Consider the following 20,707-nt stretch of genomic DNA (forward strand, 5'->3'; position numbering starts at 1 on the left):
AAATGTTGCAGTCTCTTGCACAACGCCCTGCTCCAGCAAACACCAATCGTGAGCGACGACCTCGTTACCAACATCCAAAGGGAGCACCTAATGCAGATCTAATCTTTAAAACTGGTGGGAGGTAAAACAATCTTTACTTGCTTCTTCCATAGCAATTTGTCTTTTGTGATATCCATGTGAATAATTTAGAGACTTCTGCAATCTACTTACTGATGAAAATCTAATTTTATTAAAACCTGTTGAATTGCTACTAAATGTATAAACTAGCTAGCTTAACAGGCAATGAAAAATGTTAGTTTACTCCTACCTTTACATTTTCTTAAAAGTAGTTTGAAATGTATGCTCTCAAAATACATTTTCTTGATAATATCTATTCCCTTTTGTCTTGTCACCAGAGACCAAACTGTTAGAACATTTTTTCTTGATTTCTCCAATTTCACACTTCCATGTTGCAGCCTAGCATCTGTAAACAGCCCACTATTCTTACTAATGCCCGATCCCTTCTCAGTTGATTTATTATAAGTAATTTGCAAATGTTGGAATGTGAGAACCTTACAGAATTGATACATATGGGGTTTGATAGTGTGCAGTGCGTATCTGCTGTAGGATTTGCTTTTGCCTTCAGCGTACATTCATCCAGTACATACTAGATTTAGCCCTCCACTATAGAAAATTAAAAAGTAGAAGGTTAGAATCTAGTGGGAAAACCAAGTTCAGGTACTAGAATGCCAGTTCTGTCCAAGTCCATTTATTTATTTTTAAAATATTGAGAGTCTTGTGGGCGGTGGGGAACATTTCTTAGGCAGCAGGGAACAAAAGTAAATGTGGGGAAATAGATGTGTAAACATACGGACTGCAGTAGGTGCTTATGTGAACACAGGTATGCTTATTTCAGCTTGCTACCAGGGTTACTCAATCACTTGTCATGATCCTTCCTTAAGTTTCGTTTTTCCTTTCTTCTCTTGATTCCCCCTTAGAAGAACTGGCCACATTTATTGTTTCCTCCTTACTTCCCACTCACTGTTTGAAATGTATGTACATACATATACATGCATGCCAGTTCACTGAAGCTGCCTTCACCAGGGTCCCTACCTGCCTCTTGGGCCTTATCTTAGCAGTACTTCACATTGTGTGCCCTCCTTTTTTCTTGACATACTCTGCCTTGGCTTCTGTGACTCTGCTAGCTTCTCTTTCTGACCATTCCGACTCCTACCTGACTTCCAGCTCCTATATGTGAATGCACTACACATAGATGTCCATATTCCTTGGGCTCAGCCCTCAGCTTTCTTTTACCTTTCTCCTTTCCAATGGAGATGTCATCCCTCTGTGGTTCACTTACCATCCAGAACTCACTGCTGACATAGTCAGTGAATGTATGCTGCTATGACTCACTGTATTTCTGTAGACCATGTCCTAGTTACCTGTTAACTTGTCTCCATCCCCCAGGAGATTAAAGACTGTGGGGCAGGGACAGCATCTTATCTTGCTTTCTGTTATATCTCCTTGGTTCTTAGTGCCTGGCACCTACTAGATGCTCAGTAAATATTTGTTGAATGGAAAAGGGAACTTTTTACAATCCACATTTAATCATTTAAAAAACTTTCTTCCTCCAGTTCTGCTCCCAGGATCTTCCCTCTTGTTTTCCTTTTTTTGTGAGAGTCCCTCTCTGAGCTAAGCTTTCAACATGTTTTAAATTTTATATTAAATTATAACAAAAAAAAATCCTAACTCACCTATCATCATCCATAAAAGTATACAAATGCTATTTTCATAGCCAGTGCATTTAAAACATACATAGGGATAAACATTGTAGAAGAACAGCAAATGTGTAAGGAGTTTTTGAATCTTTACTGTTTTTAAACTTAAGTTCTAAATGAACAAATGTATCTGGAAAAGTGACAATATCACATAGCTTAAGAACATTGTAGTAGCTGGGTGCCAGTGGCTCACACCTACAATCCTAGCTACTCAGGAGGCAGAGGATTGAGGTTCAAAGTCAACCCAGGCAAAAAATTCACAAGACTCTATCTCAAAAAAACCCATCACAAACATAGGGCTGGAGGAGTGGCTCAAGGTGCAGGCCCTGAGTTCAAGCCCCAGAACTACCAACAACAACAAAAAAAAAAGGTCATGGTGGGCATGGTAGTCCATATCTATACTCTCAGCTATTTGGAAAGCAGAGATAGTGAGAATTGCAGTTCTAGGCCAGCCTGAGCAAAAAGTTAACAATGTCCCATTTCAGCCAATAAGCTGAGCATGGTGGTGTGCATCTGTGATCCCAACTGTACAGGAGTTATAGATACGAGACTTATAGTTCAAGAGATGCTATTTGAAGATAACTAAAGCAGCTGGGTACCGGTGACTCATGCTTATAATCCTAGCTACTCAGGAGTCAGAGATCAGGAGCATCATTGTTCAAAGCCAGACTGGGAAAATAACTCAGAGACCCTATCTCTAAAATAACCAACACAAAAGAGGGCTGAGTGAGTGTTCAAGTAGTAGAGCACCTGCCTAGCATGCATGAGGTCCTGAGTTCAAACTTGAGTACTACCAAGAAAACCAAAAAGGCTGGAAATGTGGCTCAAGTGGTAGAGGACTTGCTGAGGCCCTGAGTTCAAACTCCAGAACCAACTCCAAAAAAGAACGTGCTGATCAGGTGTGGTGGTGTATACACATCTGTAGTTCTAGCGTTTTGGAAGCTGAAGCAGGAGGATTGAACATATGAGACTAGCCTGGGCTACATAGTAAGTTCACAGTCAGCCCAAGCTACATACATAGTGAGACTCTGTCTCACACACACATACACATACACACATACTCACAAAAGAAGAACATGCTAGAGTAGAGGGGTGGGGGTCCTAAATTAAGGCAGGAACCTTGAGTCTATGAATAAAACATCTGAGAAACTGGTTTTAAGTTGATTCTTAACTGATACTTGGGAAAAAAAAGCCATTAATATTGGTAATGTTATGTCAGTTCAAGAGAAATTTATCTGCAAACTGGCTATTAAAGTAGTTGAAACTTTTTTAACTGTGGATTTTGATAAGCTCCCAGGCAATAACTATGATGACTTATATTTTCTAATCAAGGCGTCACTTAAATAGGAGTGTAAATTTAAAACTTCAGCCCTCTAACAAATGAAAAGCGTTTATTTTCCACAAGTTAAGGCAGCAGTAGAGCTCCAAGTAGAGCTGTGTCTCCGTTTTCTGTAGTGCACAGCAAGTTATTTTCTCTTCTGCTAGTGTTGAGAGCCCATGAAGCGCAGTAGAGTAGCAAGGGTTTATATTGTCAGACTTTAAAAAACCTTAAAGAAGGCCTGAATTTTGTTTTTGCTTTTATTTTGGTCTCTTGTTTTGAGATAAGGTGGCACTATGTTGCTCAGGTTGGCCTTGAACTCTTGGGCTTAAAAGATCCTCCTACCTCAGCCTCCTAAATAGCTAGGACTACCTACAGATAGTGCTGCTGTGACCAGCTTACAATTTTATTTTGTTTGTTTGCTTATTTATTTATGTTCGGGATTGAACCCAGGACCTGGCTCATGCTAGGCTGCTGCAGTGCCAGTGAGTTATACCCAGCACTTGCGTTTCCTTCTGTAAATTCATGACCCTTCCTCTGCTCCCCAGGCCTGGGGTTATGGGCAAGCACCACACAGCCTAGATGTTTTCTTTATGTTCTGCTATAAGGCTCACTAAGTGACGACTTTATTAGAAGGTAGCATTTAATCCAAAGTATATAGAGTAAATACTTTTTGTGGGCTCTCAGATTTCTAAGTCACTCAGAATGATTGTTTGCCCATAAACCAGTGGCACTCTATGCTGTAGCTAATGATAGAAGTATATCTTGCTTACCAAGGATTGTGAACATTTTCCTTTCACCCATTGCATGTATTTAAGATGTCTGCTTTAGACAGCTGCTTTGTCTTGACTTCAGGAGAGACTCTTCTCGCTTCTTGTTTTTTCTTGCGGGGAATGATTGTGTCATCAACCTTTGTTCTGTTGAGCTCAGTTTTGGGGAGAATGATGGCTGCCTACTTCTGAGGATATACTTTTCCATATTTGCATTTCATTCCTTGAAAGTTTCTTGTTGACATCACTTGCTCTGTGAAAAAACTAACTGTAGATGTCCACTCAAGCTGCTATAGCAGTAGCACAGACTGAGCAGCCTGAACAACAGTCGTTTGCTGCCTCAGGTAATGTGAGATCAAGAGGCCAGCAGGGTTGGCTCCTTCATAAGCTCTGAGGAAGAATCTAGCCTAGGCCTCCCTTCCAGCTCCTGGAAGTTTGTTGGCTGTCCTTGGCATTCCTTGTCTTGTAGGTGCATCACCCTCGTCTGTCTTCATCTTCACATAATCTCCCTGTTGACATGTCTATGTCCAAATTTCCCCTTTTATAAGAATTTAGTCATATTGGATCAGGGCCCACCCTACTCCAGTATGGCCACATCTTAACTAATTATATCTGCAACAACCCTATTTCCACATAAGGTCACAGACTGAGGTACTTGGGATACCTATTTCAACCATAACACAAACCACAAATACTTCACATATTAGAAATTAGCTGCAGAAAAAACACAGGAGCCATATCTTCTAGTTTTTGTTCAGGATTGCTCCTATTTCATCTTAGTCCTGTTGAGAGCATGTGTAGTCTTTAAAAGGCATTACCTTAGAGTAGTGTTTAGATGGTGTTTGGTGGTGTTTGAAGAACACTTTGTTGCCCCAGCTTTGTCCTACTGTCACAGGACAAAGGCCTCTAACGTCCCCCTGTTTGTACCTTTAGGAGACGTTGATCCAGCAGCACGTGTCATTTCATTAGGTCCTGTATCTGATGTTGTGGATAGTGGAGTCCTCCAGCAATTGAATGAGAGCAGTGGACACATCTCAGCATGTCGGTCTAGAGAGTTGAGAATCTAAACCTGGGACAGGCTGGGGCCATGAGGCAGAAACACCAGCCTCTGCCAACACAGGAACAAGCCCACGCTTCCAGACAAGGCGGAAAAGGCCTTTTGTAATGGAAATCACGTGAGGGTTAATCTTCTCTTGAGAATGGCAGTCAAGAAATGAGATGGTTCACTTGACTACTGAGCAGTTACACCAAGAAGAGTGTCAATGAGATGACTGAGCCGGAGAAGAAACGGTTGTGATAGTAATGGTATGGGGGAAATGAACTTGAGTTTTAAACTTGATTCAAGTTACAGTGTCTCTGATTTGAACATCCCATGTTGGAAGAAGATACATTTGGGGGCTCCAGGACTACAGTAGAAAAGTATAGAGCAAGCAGTAAAATCTTCTAGTAAAAACTTACATGCAGGACAACAAAATGATGAAAGATATCCAAATACCAGATAATCCACCAGGAAGGCTTTTGTTAGGAATTTGTTTCAAGAAGAACAAGGGATGAGGGAGAAAAACCTGTTTATCCATCAGAGTCAGTGATATAAAATTGCTTATTAGAGTGAAAGAAAAATGTGAAGACTATTAGTTTACAAAGAGCATTAATTCAGATGGCTTAGGAAAGTCTGATACTAGCCTAAGAACAGGGATATAGTTGAGCCCATTGTAAGTATCATTGAAAACAAAACGTGCCAGTCAGCATGTCACAGAAAACGAACGAAGGACAACAAGAAGTGGATCAGAATATTTTGTTGACCTTCATGGGTTTACAGCCTCTGTCTCTAAACAAAATATGGAAACAAGTAGAGCTTTTCTTTTGCTTTTGTTTTCGTTTTGTTTTGTTCCCCCCGCCCCACTAAATAGAAATGAGGGTTCTTAGTCTGTTTCTGACAGTCCGTTAATTTATTAGGATAGTTGTCTTTCGTTTGCTTTCAGGTAGGCATAGTAATTTAGTTAAAGAGCACATCTGTATGCTACAACTTGATTACATCTTTTTTTTCTAGCTATTTTGCATTTTTTCTTTTACCATGTTTCAGTTTCTGCATGTAGATTTAAATAAGAAACAAAACTTGTAAAGTTGTAACATTTCACATGGAAATGCTGCCCAATCTTCACCAGCTTCAGAAATCTGACCTTTGCCGATGCTGCAATAAAGTGTTGTAATTTAGATTTGGTGTGGTTTCGCTTTTATTCAGTTGGGTTTTAGAAACCTGTTGAATGGGTCAGTCAGTATCTCCCAAGTCATCTTTGTGCTTTATAAAGTATTCTCAGCTGGGCATGGTGGTGCACATGTGCAATCCCAGCACTTGGGAGGTGGAAGAGGGAGGATTATGAGTTCAAGGCCAGCCCAGGCTACAGAGTGAGCACTTGTCTAAAATATCAAGTGTTGGGGTTATAGCTCAGTGGTAGGCCCTGGGTTCCATCCCTGGCATTGCAACAACAAGATAATGAAATGATTTCCTGACATTTCCTTGTTATTGTTGCTTTTGCTTTAAGGATTCCATATCATCATGACTGTCTTAGGTGCTGAGTTAGTATACCTTTTGGTCATTACAAAAAGTACCCTCTGCTGCCCAATGGACAAAATATTTTTAGGATGGGCTTAATACTGGATAAGATGGAAAATGTTGGCACAGTATGGTTTAGCCTGAGGCAGGGTTTAAAAGCAGTCAGTAAAAGCCTCACAAGGCAGGCAAATCTACGAGGAACCTCAGGAACCTCTGCTTTTTATTTCTTTACTGGTTTTAATTCTACATTTTAGCATTACTGATTGCGGTAACTCCATATGGATTGTTGGGCGGGGGTTGTTTCTTTCTGGTGGTTCTGGGGTTTGAACTCAGGGCCTTCTTGCTAGGCAGGTGTTCTCCAATTGAGCCAATACCCCCAGTCCTTTTCATTTTAGTTATTTTTCAGGTAGGATCTTGAATTTTTGCCCAGGGCTTGCCTCAGACTGCAGTCTTCCTACCTGTGCCTTCCAGGTATCTGGGGTGACAGGCACACACACCACACCCGGCTAACTGATTTTGATTGAGATAAGATCTCGCTAATTTTTTTCACCAGGCTGGCCTTGAGCCATAATCCTTCTTGTCTCTGCATCCCGTGTAGCTGGCATTATAGATGTGAGACAATATGCCTGGCTTTTTTTGGTTTTGTTTTCTGTGGCTCAAATCCAGGTCCTTAAGCATTCTGAGCAAGACTCAGTGGGTCATTATAATTTGAAAAGGGTTATGACAGACTTTTAATAAAAATAAGTATGAATTTTAAGTGCTGGGGTTGTATATCATTTTATATTGTTTCTACATTTAGAATTAAGATTATTGTCAAAAGCCAGACCTAATTTTGCATTCACCCTTCAGAAAACATATGACGCACAAGGCAGAGTGTGTGAAAATGAGCTGTGGAGGGTAATTCACTCCACCTTTCATCTAGTAAGAGCAGGATAGCTAGCAGGTGTCATGTGTTTGGGGAATCAGAGAAAGTGAAACAAATAAGGTTCTTTGCAGCATGGCAACTTTATTGAGTTAGATTACTGTAACAAAGACAGGTTACTGTGACAGAAGATTATCCACATGTAAAGCCATGTCTTCCAGCCACAGAAAAGTTTGCTTATATTTAAGGAAATAGATGGGGCAGAGGGGCTCAGGAGGCAGGAGGATCAGGAGTTTCAGGCCAGCCTGGGCTACATAATGAGATCCTGTCTCAAAAAAACAGGAGGGTGTTCACTTGGCTGCAATTTTACAAAAAAAACAAGCACAGCCTACTTATGTCACTTACAGGGATATAAGATTAGGAATGAGGGGCCCCCTGTGAAGTGCTCAACAAAGGTTTTTTCCCTCAAGGCTGAGGGTTCTGCTCATTCCCCACAATGTGTCCATGTTCACATCACTTCCTTCTCCCTGGTTTGGAGCAAGACTTCCGCCTGATCTTGGCTTGCTTGATCTTGGCTGAGCTCTCCCCTGTCTAGTCTAAACTGACCAGTTGAGCTCAGGAATTTGGGAAGTGGAAACAGGTCCATGGGTCTGTGTCCCCAGCTCACTCTGACTCTCTGGATGGCCACATAGCAACTTAGAGTTTGCTGGGGTCAGTGCTGGCAGGAAATGTCTTATCTGGGCAGACCTGTGGACAGAAAGAAGCATTCTGGTGCCATGAACTATTGGCTTTCTAATCTATGAGATGAAAATTTGAATTCCTGGGTACTTAAGCCTCTTTTATTTGTACAATGAGAAAAACTTCTGATTATTCCGGGAGGGGGGGTTATAAATTGAATGCAAAGCATTTGTTCAATACTTACTACTATATGCTGGATTGAGGTTACAGTGATATGCAAGGCAGAGAAAGTCCTGCTTCTATAGAGCTTTTCTAAAAGGAAGCAGCACATCAAACAGAGGTAAGATCAGTGAACACTATGTCTCTCTGCACAGCACTTTGCTGGAGCACTTGTTCTAGGAACTGCTGGAGATGCACTTGGCCAGCGGCCTTTGGCTGCCAGCTCCTGGGATAGTCTTAGCTGCCGAATTTGCCCAAGGTGGTCTGGAGAGGTTCCATGCCAAGACTAATCAATGCAGACCTGGCCATCCTTGGCCCAAGTCAGGGCAGATCTGAAAGGCTGGTCTCATGGCAGAGCTCCTGGGGTCTCATAGAGTCCACAGTGGTGGCCCAGTGACTGATTGGCTGCCTGAAATTGGACTTGTACAAGGAGAGTTCTTCCCTCGAGAGAGCTGAGCTAAGACCTGAATAACAAGCAGTCAGCTCTTGGATGTGGTGCGCACTCTGGGTGAAGAGATCAGAGAAAGGCATGGCCATGGCTGTCTGAGGAACTAGCAAAACTCAGGCAGAGATAGGAAGAGGTGGCAGAAGAGGTCTGAGATCAGGGGTCACATCAGAGAGAACTTTATAAGCTAGAGTGAGAAACTTGGACTTACAAATGTGGTGGGGTTGATCTGATCTACCGGCTGACCAGTAGATAGCACGCTGTAGGGTGAATGTGGAATCAGGGAAATGAGACAAGGGACCAGGGTGACTGATACAAGGAGACGGAGATTGAGATAGGATGTTATTTTGAAAGTACAGCCAACTGGCCTTGGTTGTGGAGGTGGAAAGGACTTGGACTTCTGGCCTGAGCTGTAGGGTGAAGGGAGCTCATGTGTAGGAAGTTCCTGTGCTGTCACTCCTGGAGACAGCTGACAGAAGCTTCCCACTTTCGTGTGGTTTGCATGACGTGGGCACCACGCCTAGTGTTTTTAGAGGTTTCCAGTGAAAATGGCCATTGGCAGATGGACCTGGTTTCTGGAGACTTCTGAGTCAGCAGGTGGGCAGGCAAATGTCTTGCCAGAGAACTGAGGAGATCAGTGTTCTGGGAGAAGCAAAGAAGGCACACGGTGAGGACTCCTCTCCAGAACTACTGTTAACAGGCCCAGGCCCTGCCTGTCCTCTTGGGACCCATGGACCTGGGCCTGGGGCTTGAGGAGTGAAGAGAATGCCCTCTGCTGGGACAGAAACTGTGAGAAAGGGGGCTGACTGTAAGGTGATGCCTCTCTCTGTTCTGCCTGACCTGGATTTTCCTTCCCTTTTCATTTGACTTTTGTTTGTTTGCTGGGCATGTGCTTTGCATTGTTTCAGAGGGAGGCTAGGGAGACACAGCCCAAGTGGCCCAGGGGCTGACAGTATGTGTGCATCACACACCTGTTTCCATAGGACTCCCAGTCTCAGCCTGCTGATGTCCTCCCAGACACCTGAACCTCCCTCCCCAAGGTGCAAGCTCTGAGAGCCAACCTTCATGCATTGAGCTTTTGCTACCACATCTAACTTTTCACATGGCTCTAGGTCCCAAAGATTTTCTGTTTGTTTTTTCTCCTAAAAGTTGTGTAGTTTTGCATTCTATATTAAGCATGTGATTGATTTTCAGTTAACTTTTATATCAGGTGTGAGGTTTAAGTCTATTTTTGTCCAGGACTTTGTATATGCTAGGCAAGCATTCTCCCACTGAGCTACAACCCCAGCCCCTGGGTATAGAATTACTTTTGGCTCGTGAATTGCTCCAGCACCATTTGTGGAAAAGCTGTTCTTCCATTGAATAACTTTTGCACCTTTGTCAAGTTAGTTGAAGGTAGTTGTGTGGGTTTATGCCTGGGTTCTTTATTCTGTTCCATTGACCTCTGTATCTACCCCTCCCACAAACACCACACTGTCTTTGTGTGTGTGTGTGTGTGTGTGTGTGTGTGTGTGTGTGTGATGTGGGAGAGCTTATTGTGGTAGAAAAATAGGAGTAGAGCTCCCAGAGCTGGTAGGGGTCCCAAAAGAGGGTGTCCCACCCACCACACTATCTTCATATTATGACTATACGTAAGCATTAACAGTGAGTCAAGTGATTCTTCCACTTCATTCTTTTTTGTCAAGATTGTTTTAGCTAATTGAGTTTGTCTTTCTGAATAAATTTTTTAATAAGTTATGTCTGTAAATTATCTTTCTGGAATTTTAATAGGAATTACATTATTTTTATGCTATTTTGAATGGAATGTTTTCTTAATTTCATTTTCACTTTGTTCATTGCTAATATGTACAAATGAAATTGATATTTTTACACTGACCTTGGGTTTTGTAACATTGCTGGACTCTAGTAATTGTGTATTACTTAGGATTTTCTTCAGACAGGATTGTGTCTTCGGCAAATATGTCTTACTTTCCAATCTGAATATCTACTATTTCTTTTTCTTACCTGATGGCACTGATTAGAATCTCTAACACAATGATCAATAGAAATGATGGGAGTAGATATCCTTGCCTTGTTCTTAATCTTAGAGAAAAGTATTCCCTTTTCACAACATAAACATAGAAAATCATACAACGACCAAGTACAAGAATCCTGAGAAAGGGGAGGGCAATCCAGGAAAGCTTCCCTAATATGAGTTGGGAAGAGGATGGACCTGAGGCAGGGAAGTTCATGTGTTTATTCTTACACTCCAGTCATGGAACTGACCACAGAAGAAGGTGGACTCGGAGTGCATCCTCTGATAGGGCAGATCTCTTTCTCCCCATTGTACCTACGAGAAGACAGCCACACAGACTTTAGGTTCCTGTGCCCACCACAGTTATATCTCTTTCCCTATTGCTCCAGGCAGGAGGCCAGCTGGGGAGCAGGCAAACTGAGATGCTACCATTGCGGACTCTGCATACCTTTCAGTGTCAAAAACCTGACTTTCACTTGTTGCTTCCTCTGTTAACTCATTCGTTTTGTGAATGTATTTGAACACCAGCACAGGCAAGACATCTATCAAAGCACAGCATGGCATAGACTAACAGGGTCCTCATTTTGTCATTTATAGCAGAGGAATGAGTCTCAAGTAAACCCCAGGGAGCAATGTGAGCTCTGACAGGCATGAGCTAAGCTGTGGTCATTCTGAAAAAGGCAATAGCACGTGGAGGGGTGGGTAGGGCAGGCAGGAGGTCACAAGCTGTGCTCTAAAGGATATATGAGATTTTAACAGATAACTGGCAGGACGTTGGGGACCCCTTAGAGCAGTGATTTTTTCCATGTGGACATGACTCAGACCTGGTGAAAATGCATTTTCCTCTCGGTGGGTCTGGGACAGGGTTTGAGATTCTGCATTTCTTGACAAGCTCCCAAGTGTAGCTGAGACTGCAGGTTCAAGGGTCACACTAGGAGGAGTCAGGCCATGGAGAGCATCTGATATGATTTGGGAGCCAAGAACTGGAAAAGTAGGTAAGACCAGATCTAGACTGGAGAGTTCCAACCGTATTGGGCAAGTACCACACAACCTCTGAAGGTATTTGGGTCATGAAGCAAGCCAATCCTGACTTACGAAGATTAGCCTGGAAGTCACTCAAAGGAGAGACTCAAAGGAGCAGGGCAACTGGAAGCACAGTGGTTTGTCATCTGCACACCCACCCTAGTCATTCATCACCCACCCAGCCACCCAGCAAGCAGCCAGCTGCCCATCCCTGGTAGGTGCATATCCTGGGGAAGGATGAAGAAGACAAGTCTGTCCCCGTGGGGATCCCAGAGCCCATGTTGCATGTGCAGGGTTATATAGGAGTGCAGACACCTAACACAAGCAAGAGTACCCCGCATACCTGGGGAGGGGCAAGAAGCCTGAAAGAGGGGTCCCTTGGGAACTTTGGAAGAACAAGTGGGAGTTACTTTGGTGAAGAAGATCCAGTTAGAGGAAGGGGCCTGAGTAAAGGTTGAAGGGGCGAATGGGGGGAATGGTACAGTGTGCGGGGGAGCTGTCAGGAGCTCAGGGTTGATAGAGGCAGAGAAGGCCAGACATGGGCCTGAGAGGACAGGGCGCCTGCTCACAAACTACAGAATTGGCTCCTATAATATAGCTCATGTAATTCACTGGAAGCTTGGAAAATCAGCTCAGGCAGGAGCCCAAGATCCTTCCCAGTCCCCGTCTCTCTGAGGGTAATCTCCAAGGAGGAAGGGCGTGGTCAGCCCAGATGATAATGTCCACCATCAGAGACAGTAGTAGTAGCTGGAATCTGGAACATTTACATACTCCAGGCCCCCATTGTCTCATGGCCTCCCTATACCACCGAGAGGGTGGTCCCTGCTTTAAGGATGAGGAAAGGCTTACAGAGTCAATAGCTTGCCCAAGGTCACCCAGCTGCCAAGTACTGGAGCCTTGACTGAAGCTGAGTTTGATAGACTGAAAACCCAGAAGAATGACCTAGAAGAGGACAGTGCTCAGACCTCCCAGAGGGGCAGTGGGGCAGGGCCAGGCCCACAGTACAATGGGATCACCAGGGGCTCTGATGCAGTTGTGATGGCTGCCACCTGGGCCAGGGAAGGAGAGACAGATGCTGTAGAGGGAGGGACTGTGCAGTCTGAGCCCAGGGAGAAAAAGCAGAGTGGATAGTAACAGAAAATGGCTCACGTGTCCTGGAGATGTCAGGCATCAGGGTGCAGAGCTGGGGGAGAGATCTGGATGCCCAAGCAGAGGACTGGAGCCTAGGGTGCTGCAGATGCCCAGAGAGGATGGGAGGCAGTGACCCTTGCTTCATGTTGGGACTGGGCCTGGACCGTGCTCAGCTAATGCCTTGATGGGTTCTTTGGGCCAAAAGTTGTAAGTGGCAATGTTTGGAGGAGGTCCAAAAGAGAGAGAGGGACAGGAGTGCTTAGCATAGATGACCAGGAGAAAGAGTGTGGGCACTCAGGGATAGAAAAGGTCTACAAGGAGGGGGTACTTGGATGTTTTGCACAATGACCCACCCAGTATGCACACCCCTGTCTGCGTTCTCTCTCTTTCCTCTATCTCTCACTGCTATGGTTTGGTTGTGTCCCAGAAAAGTTCATATATGGAAACTTATTTCCTCAATGGGGCCGGGTTGGGAGGTGGGGCCTAGTGGGAGGGCTTTGGGTCATGGAAGCAGAGCTCTCCTGAGTAGGTTGATCCCTTGCTAGCTAGCATGAGAGAGGTTCTCACTCTGCAGCCCTGGATTAGTTACTGCAAGAGCAAGAGCAGCTTTTACATAGCAAGGCTGCCACACGTGTCCTGTCTTCTTTACTTTCTGCCACGAATTGAAGCAGCTACTCCCAAGGCTGAGGCAGAAGGATTGCTTGAATTCAGGAACCTGAGACCAGCCTGGGCAACATGAGATCCCTGCTTCAAGAAAGAAAGAGAAAAAAAGAATAAGAAAAAGGAGACAGTGTCTCTTTCACCACCCCCCAGCTCGGGTGGCTCCTCTCTAAGTGTGGGTTAGGGGTCCTTTGTGAGGCAAGAGATTGGGGTGATGTGTGGGCTGGCAAAGGATGGCAGAGTCACAAAAGAAGAACCTGGTGGTCAGAGGTGATACTAGACCCAGGGGCCCCTGCGAGGGCTCCAGAGAGGCTGAGGATTGGTGGTTTCCCCACAGCGACTCAGCCATTTTTAAGATTCTAAAGGTGCAGTAGCCACAGACACTTGATGCAGTGCTCCCTTTTTCATTTTTTTCTTTTTTTGGTGGTACTGAGGGGGTTGAACTCAGGGCCTTCTTCCTGCTACCACTTGAGCCATTCTGTCAGCCCTTTTTGCTCTGGTTATTTTACAGATAGGTTATTGCTTTATACCCAGGCTGGCCTCGACCTCAGTTCTATTTGTGCTTCCCCAAGTAGTGGGATGACGGGGGCACCACCACACCCAGCCATTGGTTGAGACGGGGTCTTATGAACTGTTAAAAGGACTGAGCTGGCCTCAAACTGTGGTCCTCCCTATCTCAGTCTCCCAAGTGGCTAGGATTACAGGCTTGGGCCACACTAGCAGCCTTTCCCTTCTAATGATGCCAGCCCTAACCAATTACATCTGCACCTTTGTGACATTGGTGAACCTAAGGCCTCATCTTCAATATAGTCACATTGGAGACAGAGGCCTCAAAGTGCATTTGAAGAAGACACAATTCATTCTGTAATAAGGCCTAAGAGACTCTCTAATTCAGTCCCTTTATTTTACCAGTGGGGAAACCAGAGGTTCAGCAGTTTGGTCAAGGTCACACAGCTGGCTAGTGGCCCAGCCACAACTAGAAGGACAATCAATGCCTTCTAGCTGTTGTAGCCTAGGCCTGCCCTAGGTGTGCCCTTCAGAAGCAAGTCTTTGTTTACCTGAGAAACCAGTGCAGAAGGGAGCAGGCCTACCCTGAAACCTGGCTTTAACTGAAACCTCAGGAAGACTTCCTGTTTGAAAATGTTGTTACTGGAGTGTGGATGATGTGTTGTGGGGTTTCTCCCTCTGAAAATGACTGAGAATTTGGCAGAGTTGGAGAAGGGACCTCAGAACCACTCAAAGATTCTTCTAGACTTAGGTATCTGCAGTGGAGGTTAGAATGTACTGATATGCAACCTCCTGAATGCACAAGTTTTGCCAGGAGGAAACAGGATGGCAAAATCCCCATGCCTGGTTTCTTTGGCTCAGCTGCTCGACCTTGGGGTTGAGGGCAGGGATCAGCAAGATCTGTTTACCAAGATTGGGTAACGTAGATAATTCGCCCTTCTGTTTATATTTGCCAGAGGTGAGGTGAGGGGTGGCCAAAGTTTTGGTGGGCAAGGTCAGGCCCAGAGCAGGCAGGAGCTGCTGAGGGGAGCTGGCAGCCAGGCTCAAGGTCCACCATGGGCAAAAGGGGAAGGTAGAGTCCAGGTAAGGGTCAGAGCCACTGTAGGGGGCATTTCTCCCCGTCCTACTCACTCTCACTTCTCTGCAACACCTACATTGCTCACTGCTGTACCGATTCCAGCCAAAAATCCTTTTTTTTTTTTTTTTTTTGTGGGATGGGCACTTGCAAAGCAGCTGCTCTACTGCTTGAGCCACACCTCCAGTCTATTTATTTTGCTCTGGTTGTTTTGGAGATGGGGGTCTCATGAACTTTCCCCAGGCTGACTTCAAACTATGATCCTCCTGATCTCAGTCTCTCAAGTAGCTAGGATTACAGGCATGAGTCACAGGTCTTTTCTAAATTAGACAATGAAATTTTCATTAAATTTTTTTAAGAAGTCAAAAATTTATCAAAAAATGAGTTTAGGCAAGATATGATGGTCCACATCTGTAATCCTAAGACTCAGGAGGGAAGATCATGAGTTCAAAGGAAAGAGGAAGGAAGGAAGGAAGGGAGGGAGGGAGGGAAGAAGGAAGGGAAGAAAAGAAAGAGGGAAGGAAAAAGGAAAGAAAGAGTTTGGGCAGTCCCTTTCAGAACCATAGATGGCACTTTTTGGAAACAGACCCTTGAGACCCATCTTGTCAGTGTAATCGCTGTTGTCCTCTTGAGCACTGTAACTCCCAACTGGCATTGGGAGAATGTGGTCTCTTGAGAAACCACTTCAAGATATCACAATGGGGCTGGGAATGTGGCTCAAGAGGTACATCATTTGCCTAGCAAGCCCTAAGTTCAAACCCCAGTACTACCACCACCACCAAAAAAAAAAGATCTCACAACAGAGATTGGGGGAAAGTCAAGATTTGAAGCCAGCTGGGTCAAAAAAAGTTAGCAAAAACCCCCATCTCAATGAACAAGCCAGACATAATGGTGTACATCTATAATTCCAGCTGTGCCAGAGGCCATAGGTAGTAGGACCAAGTACCAGGCTGCTGGACAAAAGTGAGACCCTATCTGAAAAATAACTAAAGCAAAAATGGCTGGGGACATGGCTCAAATAGTAGAATGCCTTCCTAAGAAGCAAAAGGTCCTGAGTTCAAATTCCAGGATTGCCAAAATAAAATTACAACAAATCAGTTTGTTTTCATTACAGCCTTATTGTGACCTTTGTTCTATATTTTTTGATCAGTATAATAAAGTCATTGTCCCCTTTAGAAAACAGGAGAGAAAAGTAAGTCAAGAATGGTACCCCAGGACAGTTCCTGCTACTGCCCCCACCACCGCAGTCTGTTCTGGAGGGATTTACAAAAATCGCCTCCTTTTGTTAGAGAGGCCAAAGGATTCTTTATGAAAACACCAATCAGTTGACTAGCAACTGCTTCTTTTTCCTTAACAGTAAGGAAAAGTAACTAAAGTTTGAACTCAGGACCTTGAGTTTGTTAGATAGCCACTCTACCACTTGAGCCACGCCCCCAAACCCAGGAACCTGCTTTTGAGGCTGGGGGATTCTCAGCTCCCTAAGACTCCACATCCCATCAACTCAGCCCTGCAAGGAAGTTTCACCTGTGTCCCGGTGGAGGTGGTGGCAGAGCTGCTCCTGGGTTCTCTGGCTGTGCCCCCTCTCCAGGACAGGTGATGGGGTGGGGACGAGGGGAGAGCATGTCCTGCCCAGGGTTAGTGCTCTGTGGTTCCCACAGCTCCAAGGAGCCACTCTGGGGTGGAGACCACTGATTTGGGAAATTTGTCAGCTGTGTCAGCGAGTGAAAAGGTTTTGGTTCCAGTTTCCTCTAGAGCTGAGTGTTTGAGAACAGAGTGGCTTCTCACAGGCAGCCTTCCTGGGGTGGAATGTGCCTCAGTTCTTAGGGGCCCCTTGTGGACTGGGGGCAGGAATGTGCAGTTAGGATGGTGTGAGCTGTGCAAGCACCTGGACCTTCACCTCCCGCCTCAGTGCTGGAAGCGGATCTTGGGGCTGCAAGAGTGGAAGGCCAATCCTCTGATTAACTCTTGTATGCCCTTTGCCATCCTCCCCAGATGGGGGCAGGACCCAGATGGCGGCAGGATCGGATGATGCCACTGACCTAGCCATTTGACCTTGGATGTGTCTGTGTGGCCTAAATAGCACACCTTAGGCTTTGCCCCATTCCATGCCCCAGAACATCCTTGTCTCACCTGGCGGTGTGCTGGTTCTAGGTGGGGAGTGGGCACAGTGGAGGCAGATGGCTGGTTTGTGGCCCTGTCTCTGTTACTTGCTGTCTCTGTGACCCGGGATGAGGGACTCCACCCTACAGCCTTCAGCTAACACGTCCTTCAGTGGAGGTAAAGATGGCCCTATTCACAAGTCATGAGAATAAATTAAGGTGACCTGAAGAGAACCTCTACCAATACACCTGGCACATAAACTTTCAAGGTCTTTTTGTTCCTATGGATCATTGGTTTTGAGCTCCCTTCCCCGAACCCTGTCCACCACGGCCCACCCCTGAGTTCACAACCCGAGTCAGAGTTTTGTGGTTTTCCCTGGTAATGAAAATCATGAGTCTACATTGAACAGATTGTTTGGACATGAGGGTGGCAGTGGCCTTGTCAAACCCACTCCTGGGACTTGGCTTTAGCACCATTCATTTCCCCTAAATGATACACAGGGCCTGATTAATGTTATGCTTACTCACTCAGCAAAGGGGAGCCATTCATGAGACCCCTCCAGTTCCTGACAGCCTAGGCTAAATGCTTCCTGGGATCTCTATGACCCTGAGAGACCCTAGGCTGAGATGACAGGCTGCTTTCATTTCAGACAAGGCTGCTCAGGAGCCCTCTGGATGTCCTTCCCCGAGATCCTCAAACAGAATGCAGACAGCAGCCAGGGGCCATCACAGTAAAGCCCGCACAGAGATGGGAGAGACCCTCACCTGGGTGGGGGCTTCGAATTCAGGAGGCCAAGAGCTATGAAACCATTACTACCTAACCTATACATCACCCAGATATGTCTGGCCACCCCATCTAGGGGCCTCCTGTCTCCAAGGGTGGAACCCTAATGAGGAGGAAGAGGTACCTGGAGAAGGCCGGTGGGAGATGAAAGACCTTTACCCTTCCCCAGGAAGGGAAGCCACTGAGGTTGATAATTGCATGGTTGAACCCTCAGCCAGGTCCCAGCAGGGGCTGGGCTCCCTGGGGCTCCTCCATCAGCCAGAGAATGAAGTCTTTTCCCAGCAAGGGGCCTCAGAATGGAATGTTCTGGGGCCAGCAGGTGTGTAATAACTTTTACAGATTCTTGCTCAGTGATGTCAGAGGATCAAGGCTGGCCCAGGGCCAGATTCACAGGGGAAGGTTGAGTCTGCCAGCCCCAGCTTCCCTCCCTCCCCTTCATTCTCTCTGCATTTTTTTTTTTTCTGATAGGGTCTGGCTATTTTGTTCAGACTTAGCTCAAATTCTTGATCCTCCTGCCTCAGCCTCCCCCATAGCTGGGATTATAGTTGTTGCCACCACGCCTGGCTCCCTCTGTCCCTCTTAACTTATATGGTCCTCTTCTTTCTCCTCAAGTCCATGTGAAACCTTTTCATCAGGAAAGGGGGTGTATTAGACTACAGTGTAAAGGACTAACAGTGATTCAGAGCTGTATCATCCCCCTTCCTTTCTTTTTAGCAAGCTTGACATGGTTATGCCCTTGTGCTTTGTATGGGGAGGGGTACCACGGATTGAACCCAGTGCCTGGTGCAGGGTAGGCAAGTGTGTTCTACCACTGGAACTACGCTCACAGTTCTTTTGTTTTGTTTTGTTAGAATTTCGGTTTTGAGACAGATCTTGCCACCTTCGTTCTTGAATGTAGATTCTCCAGCCTCTGCTCCCTAAGCGACTTGGATTACAGGCATGTACCACCACACATGGCTTTGATCTTGGGCTTCTGAAACCAGGATCACAGCTCCCTGGAGCTATCCGATGATGTGCGGGGGGTAAACAAAATTACGGGATAACATGCTGCAGCTTTCTGGAACATCAATTTTAATAGGTATAAGACAATAATTATCTGTTAGAACAATAACATAAGCCTGGCATCCAGAAGTTACTCTCCAGACTAAACAATCTTCTCTCATACTGTATAGGATAGTTGAGTCTGTTCCCTCTAGCAGAGCATAGTTCCTTGTGATCACTCCAGAAGGCGACTGTAGACGCATCCTGGGATCACATGGCAACCACTTAGATCAGGTTAAAAATTATTATTATTATATTTTATTGCCATGCTGTCGATTAAACCTAGGGCCTCTTTAGTGCCAGGCAGAGGCTCCACCACTGAGCCGCATCCCCACCCCCTGGATAATTTATAATCTTGACTGACAGATGACGGGTGGGTAGTGACTACTGTTATATAATACTCGCATGCATTCCTGAACACTTACGTAATATTTTTAGAAATTAAGGTTAGAATTTCTAGCAGCATAGCCCACGTTACCCATTCTGAGCCTAACACAAGGCAAAGGGTATTCACAGGAAATTCTACATTCCTGAACATTTATTTTCTTAAAGGCTGCAAAGTTTTAAGAAGTGTAATTAAGGTTGAGCCAGGTGTAGAACTCTGAGAGATCCCAGGGGAAAATGTCAAGGAATTGTTTGAAGGGTGCAGGCTGTGAGAATAATGATCACTGGGGATATTAAAGGGAAGAATACCTGAGAATTGCAGGGAGAGGCCACCAGGCGGCCAAGCAGGAGAACTGGGCAGGAGGTGGTAGAAGCTGTAATCGGTGCTGTCCAGACCCATGTCATGATGGGGTCCCTGTGTTGACCCTGGCTCAAGTCCTCATTCTACATCTTCATCTGCTGCAAACACACCTCATATTTTAAAAAAGAGTCTGAAAAAAAAAAAAGGATCTGGCTGGGTGCCATGGTGCATGTCTGTAATCCCAGCTATGCAGGAGGCTGTAGGTAGGATAATCAAAGGTCTGAGAGACCAGCCCTAGACAAAACCTCAAGACCGCACCTAAAAAATAACTAAAAGCCAAAAGGACTGAAAGTGTAGCTCAAGTGGTAGAGTGCCTGCCTAGCAAACTCAAGGCCCTGACTACCACCAAAACTAACAGAAGGGTTGTAATGTCCAGCCGTCTCAAAGTCAAATCCACGATGATAGGCTTTTGACAGAATCTGCTTCCATTTTCTGAAACTTGAATTTACACTCAGGTGACTATGACTCTCAAGACATCAAGCATTTAGTCAATGCAGACTGGAAGAATGACATGAATACTTTTTCTGGTATATATGTAAATTAGTAAGAGATACACCCATATTTTGTCAAGGGCTCTGTCTGTCATTGATCATAGGTGCCCCATTCCTGGAAGTAGAACAAGGACTGAATCAGGTTCACATGGGGTGACTGTCACACCATCCTTTGGAATTTTCCTTCTTCCTCTTTAAGTCCCCGGTGTGCCAGTGTGCCACCTAGCACAGTCCACCCAGTGGCCCTCTGACACCTGAAGGCAGCTGACAGGAGTGTTATCCGTGTCGTGCTAAGAGCTTTCTGGACCATGGGCTGACAGAAGCCTTTGATTTTAGTACTTGCCATGGTGTGCTCCATCAGCCAAGGGGGGGTCATAGCTGGGCCAGAACACAGCATAAGCAACAGGAAGCGCACACCAGCCAAGGCCTTCCCCTGACAGAGGGGACGGGGGACAGGGTGGCACCCACATTTGTCTCCCTCATGGAGATGGCAAAACCATGCACCGGAAAAGCAGAGTAAACAAACAAGTAAAG

The 20,707-nt window shown here is 45.3% G+C and overlaps 1 protein-coding gene across 3 annotated transcripts in view; it reads left to right on the forward strand.

Moving 5' to 3' along the window:
- Upf2 (UPF2 regulator of nonsense mediated mRNA decay) overlaps positions 1–20,707 on the forward strand; it is a 123,560-nt gene that overhangs the window by 99,848 nt on the left and 3,005 nt on the right. The window contains exons 21-22 of one of the 3 annotated variants that reach the window (XM_020177095.2): positions 1–121; positions 4,779–6,059. In XM_020177095.2, coding sequence (XP_020032684.2) covers positions 1–121; positions 4,779–4,788 — 131 coding nt within the window. In that variant the 3' untranslated portion in view covers positions 4,789–6,059. Of the gene's footprint in view, positions 126–4,778; positions 6,060–20,707 lie in introns of those variants that run through there. The other 2 variants (XM_074056652.1, XM_074056653.1) reach the window with 2 other exon arrangements.

This window comes from Castor canadensis, chromosome 15 (genome assembly GCF_047511655.1).
Source record: "Castor canadensis chromosome 15, mCasCan1.hap1v2, whole genome shotgun sequence".
NCBI classification, from domain to species: domain Eukaryota; kingdom Metazoa; phylum Chordata; class Mammalia; order Rodentia; family Castoridae; genus Castor; species Castor canadensis.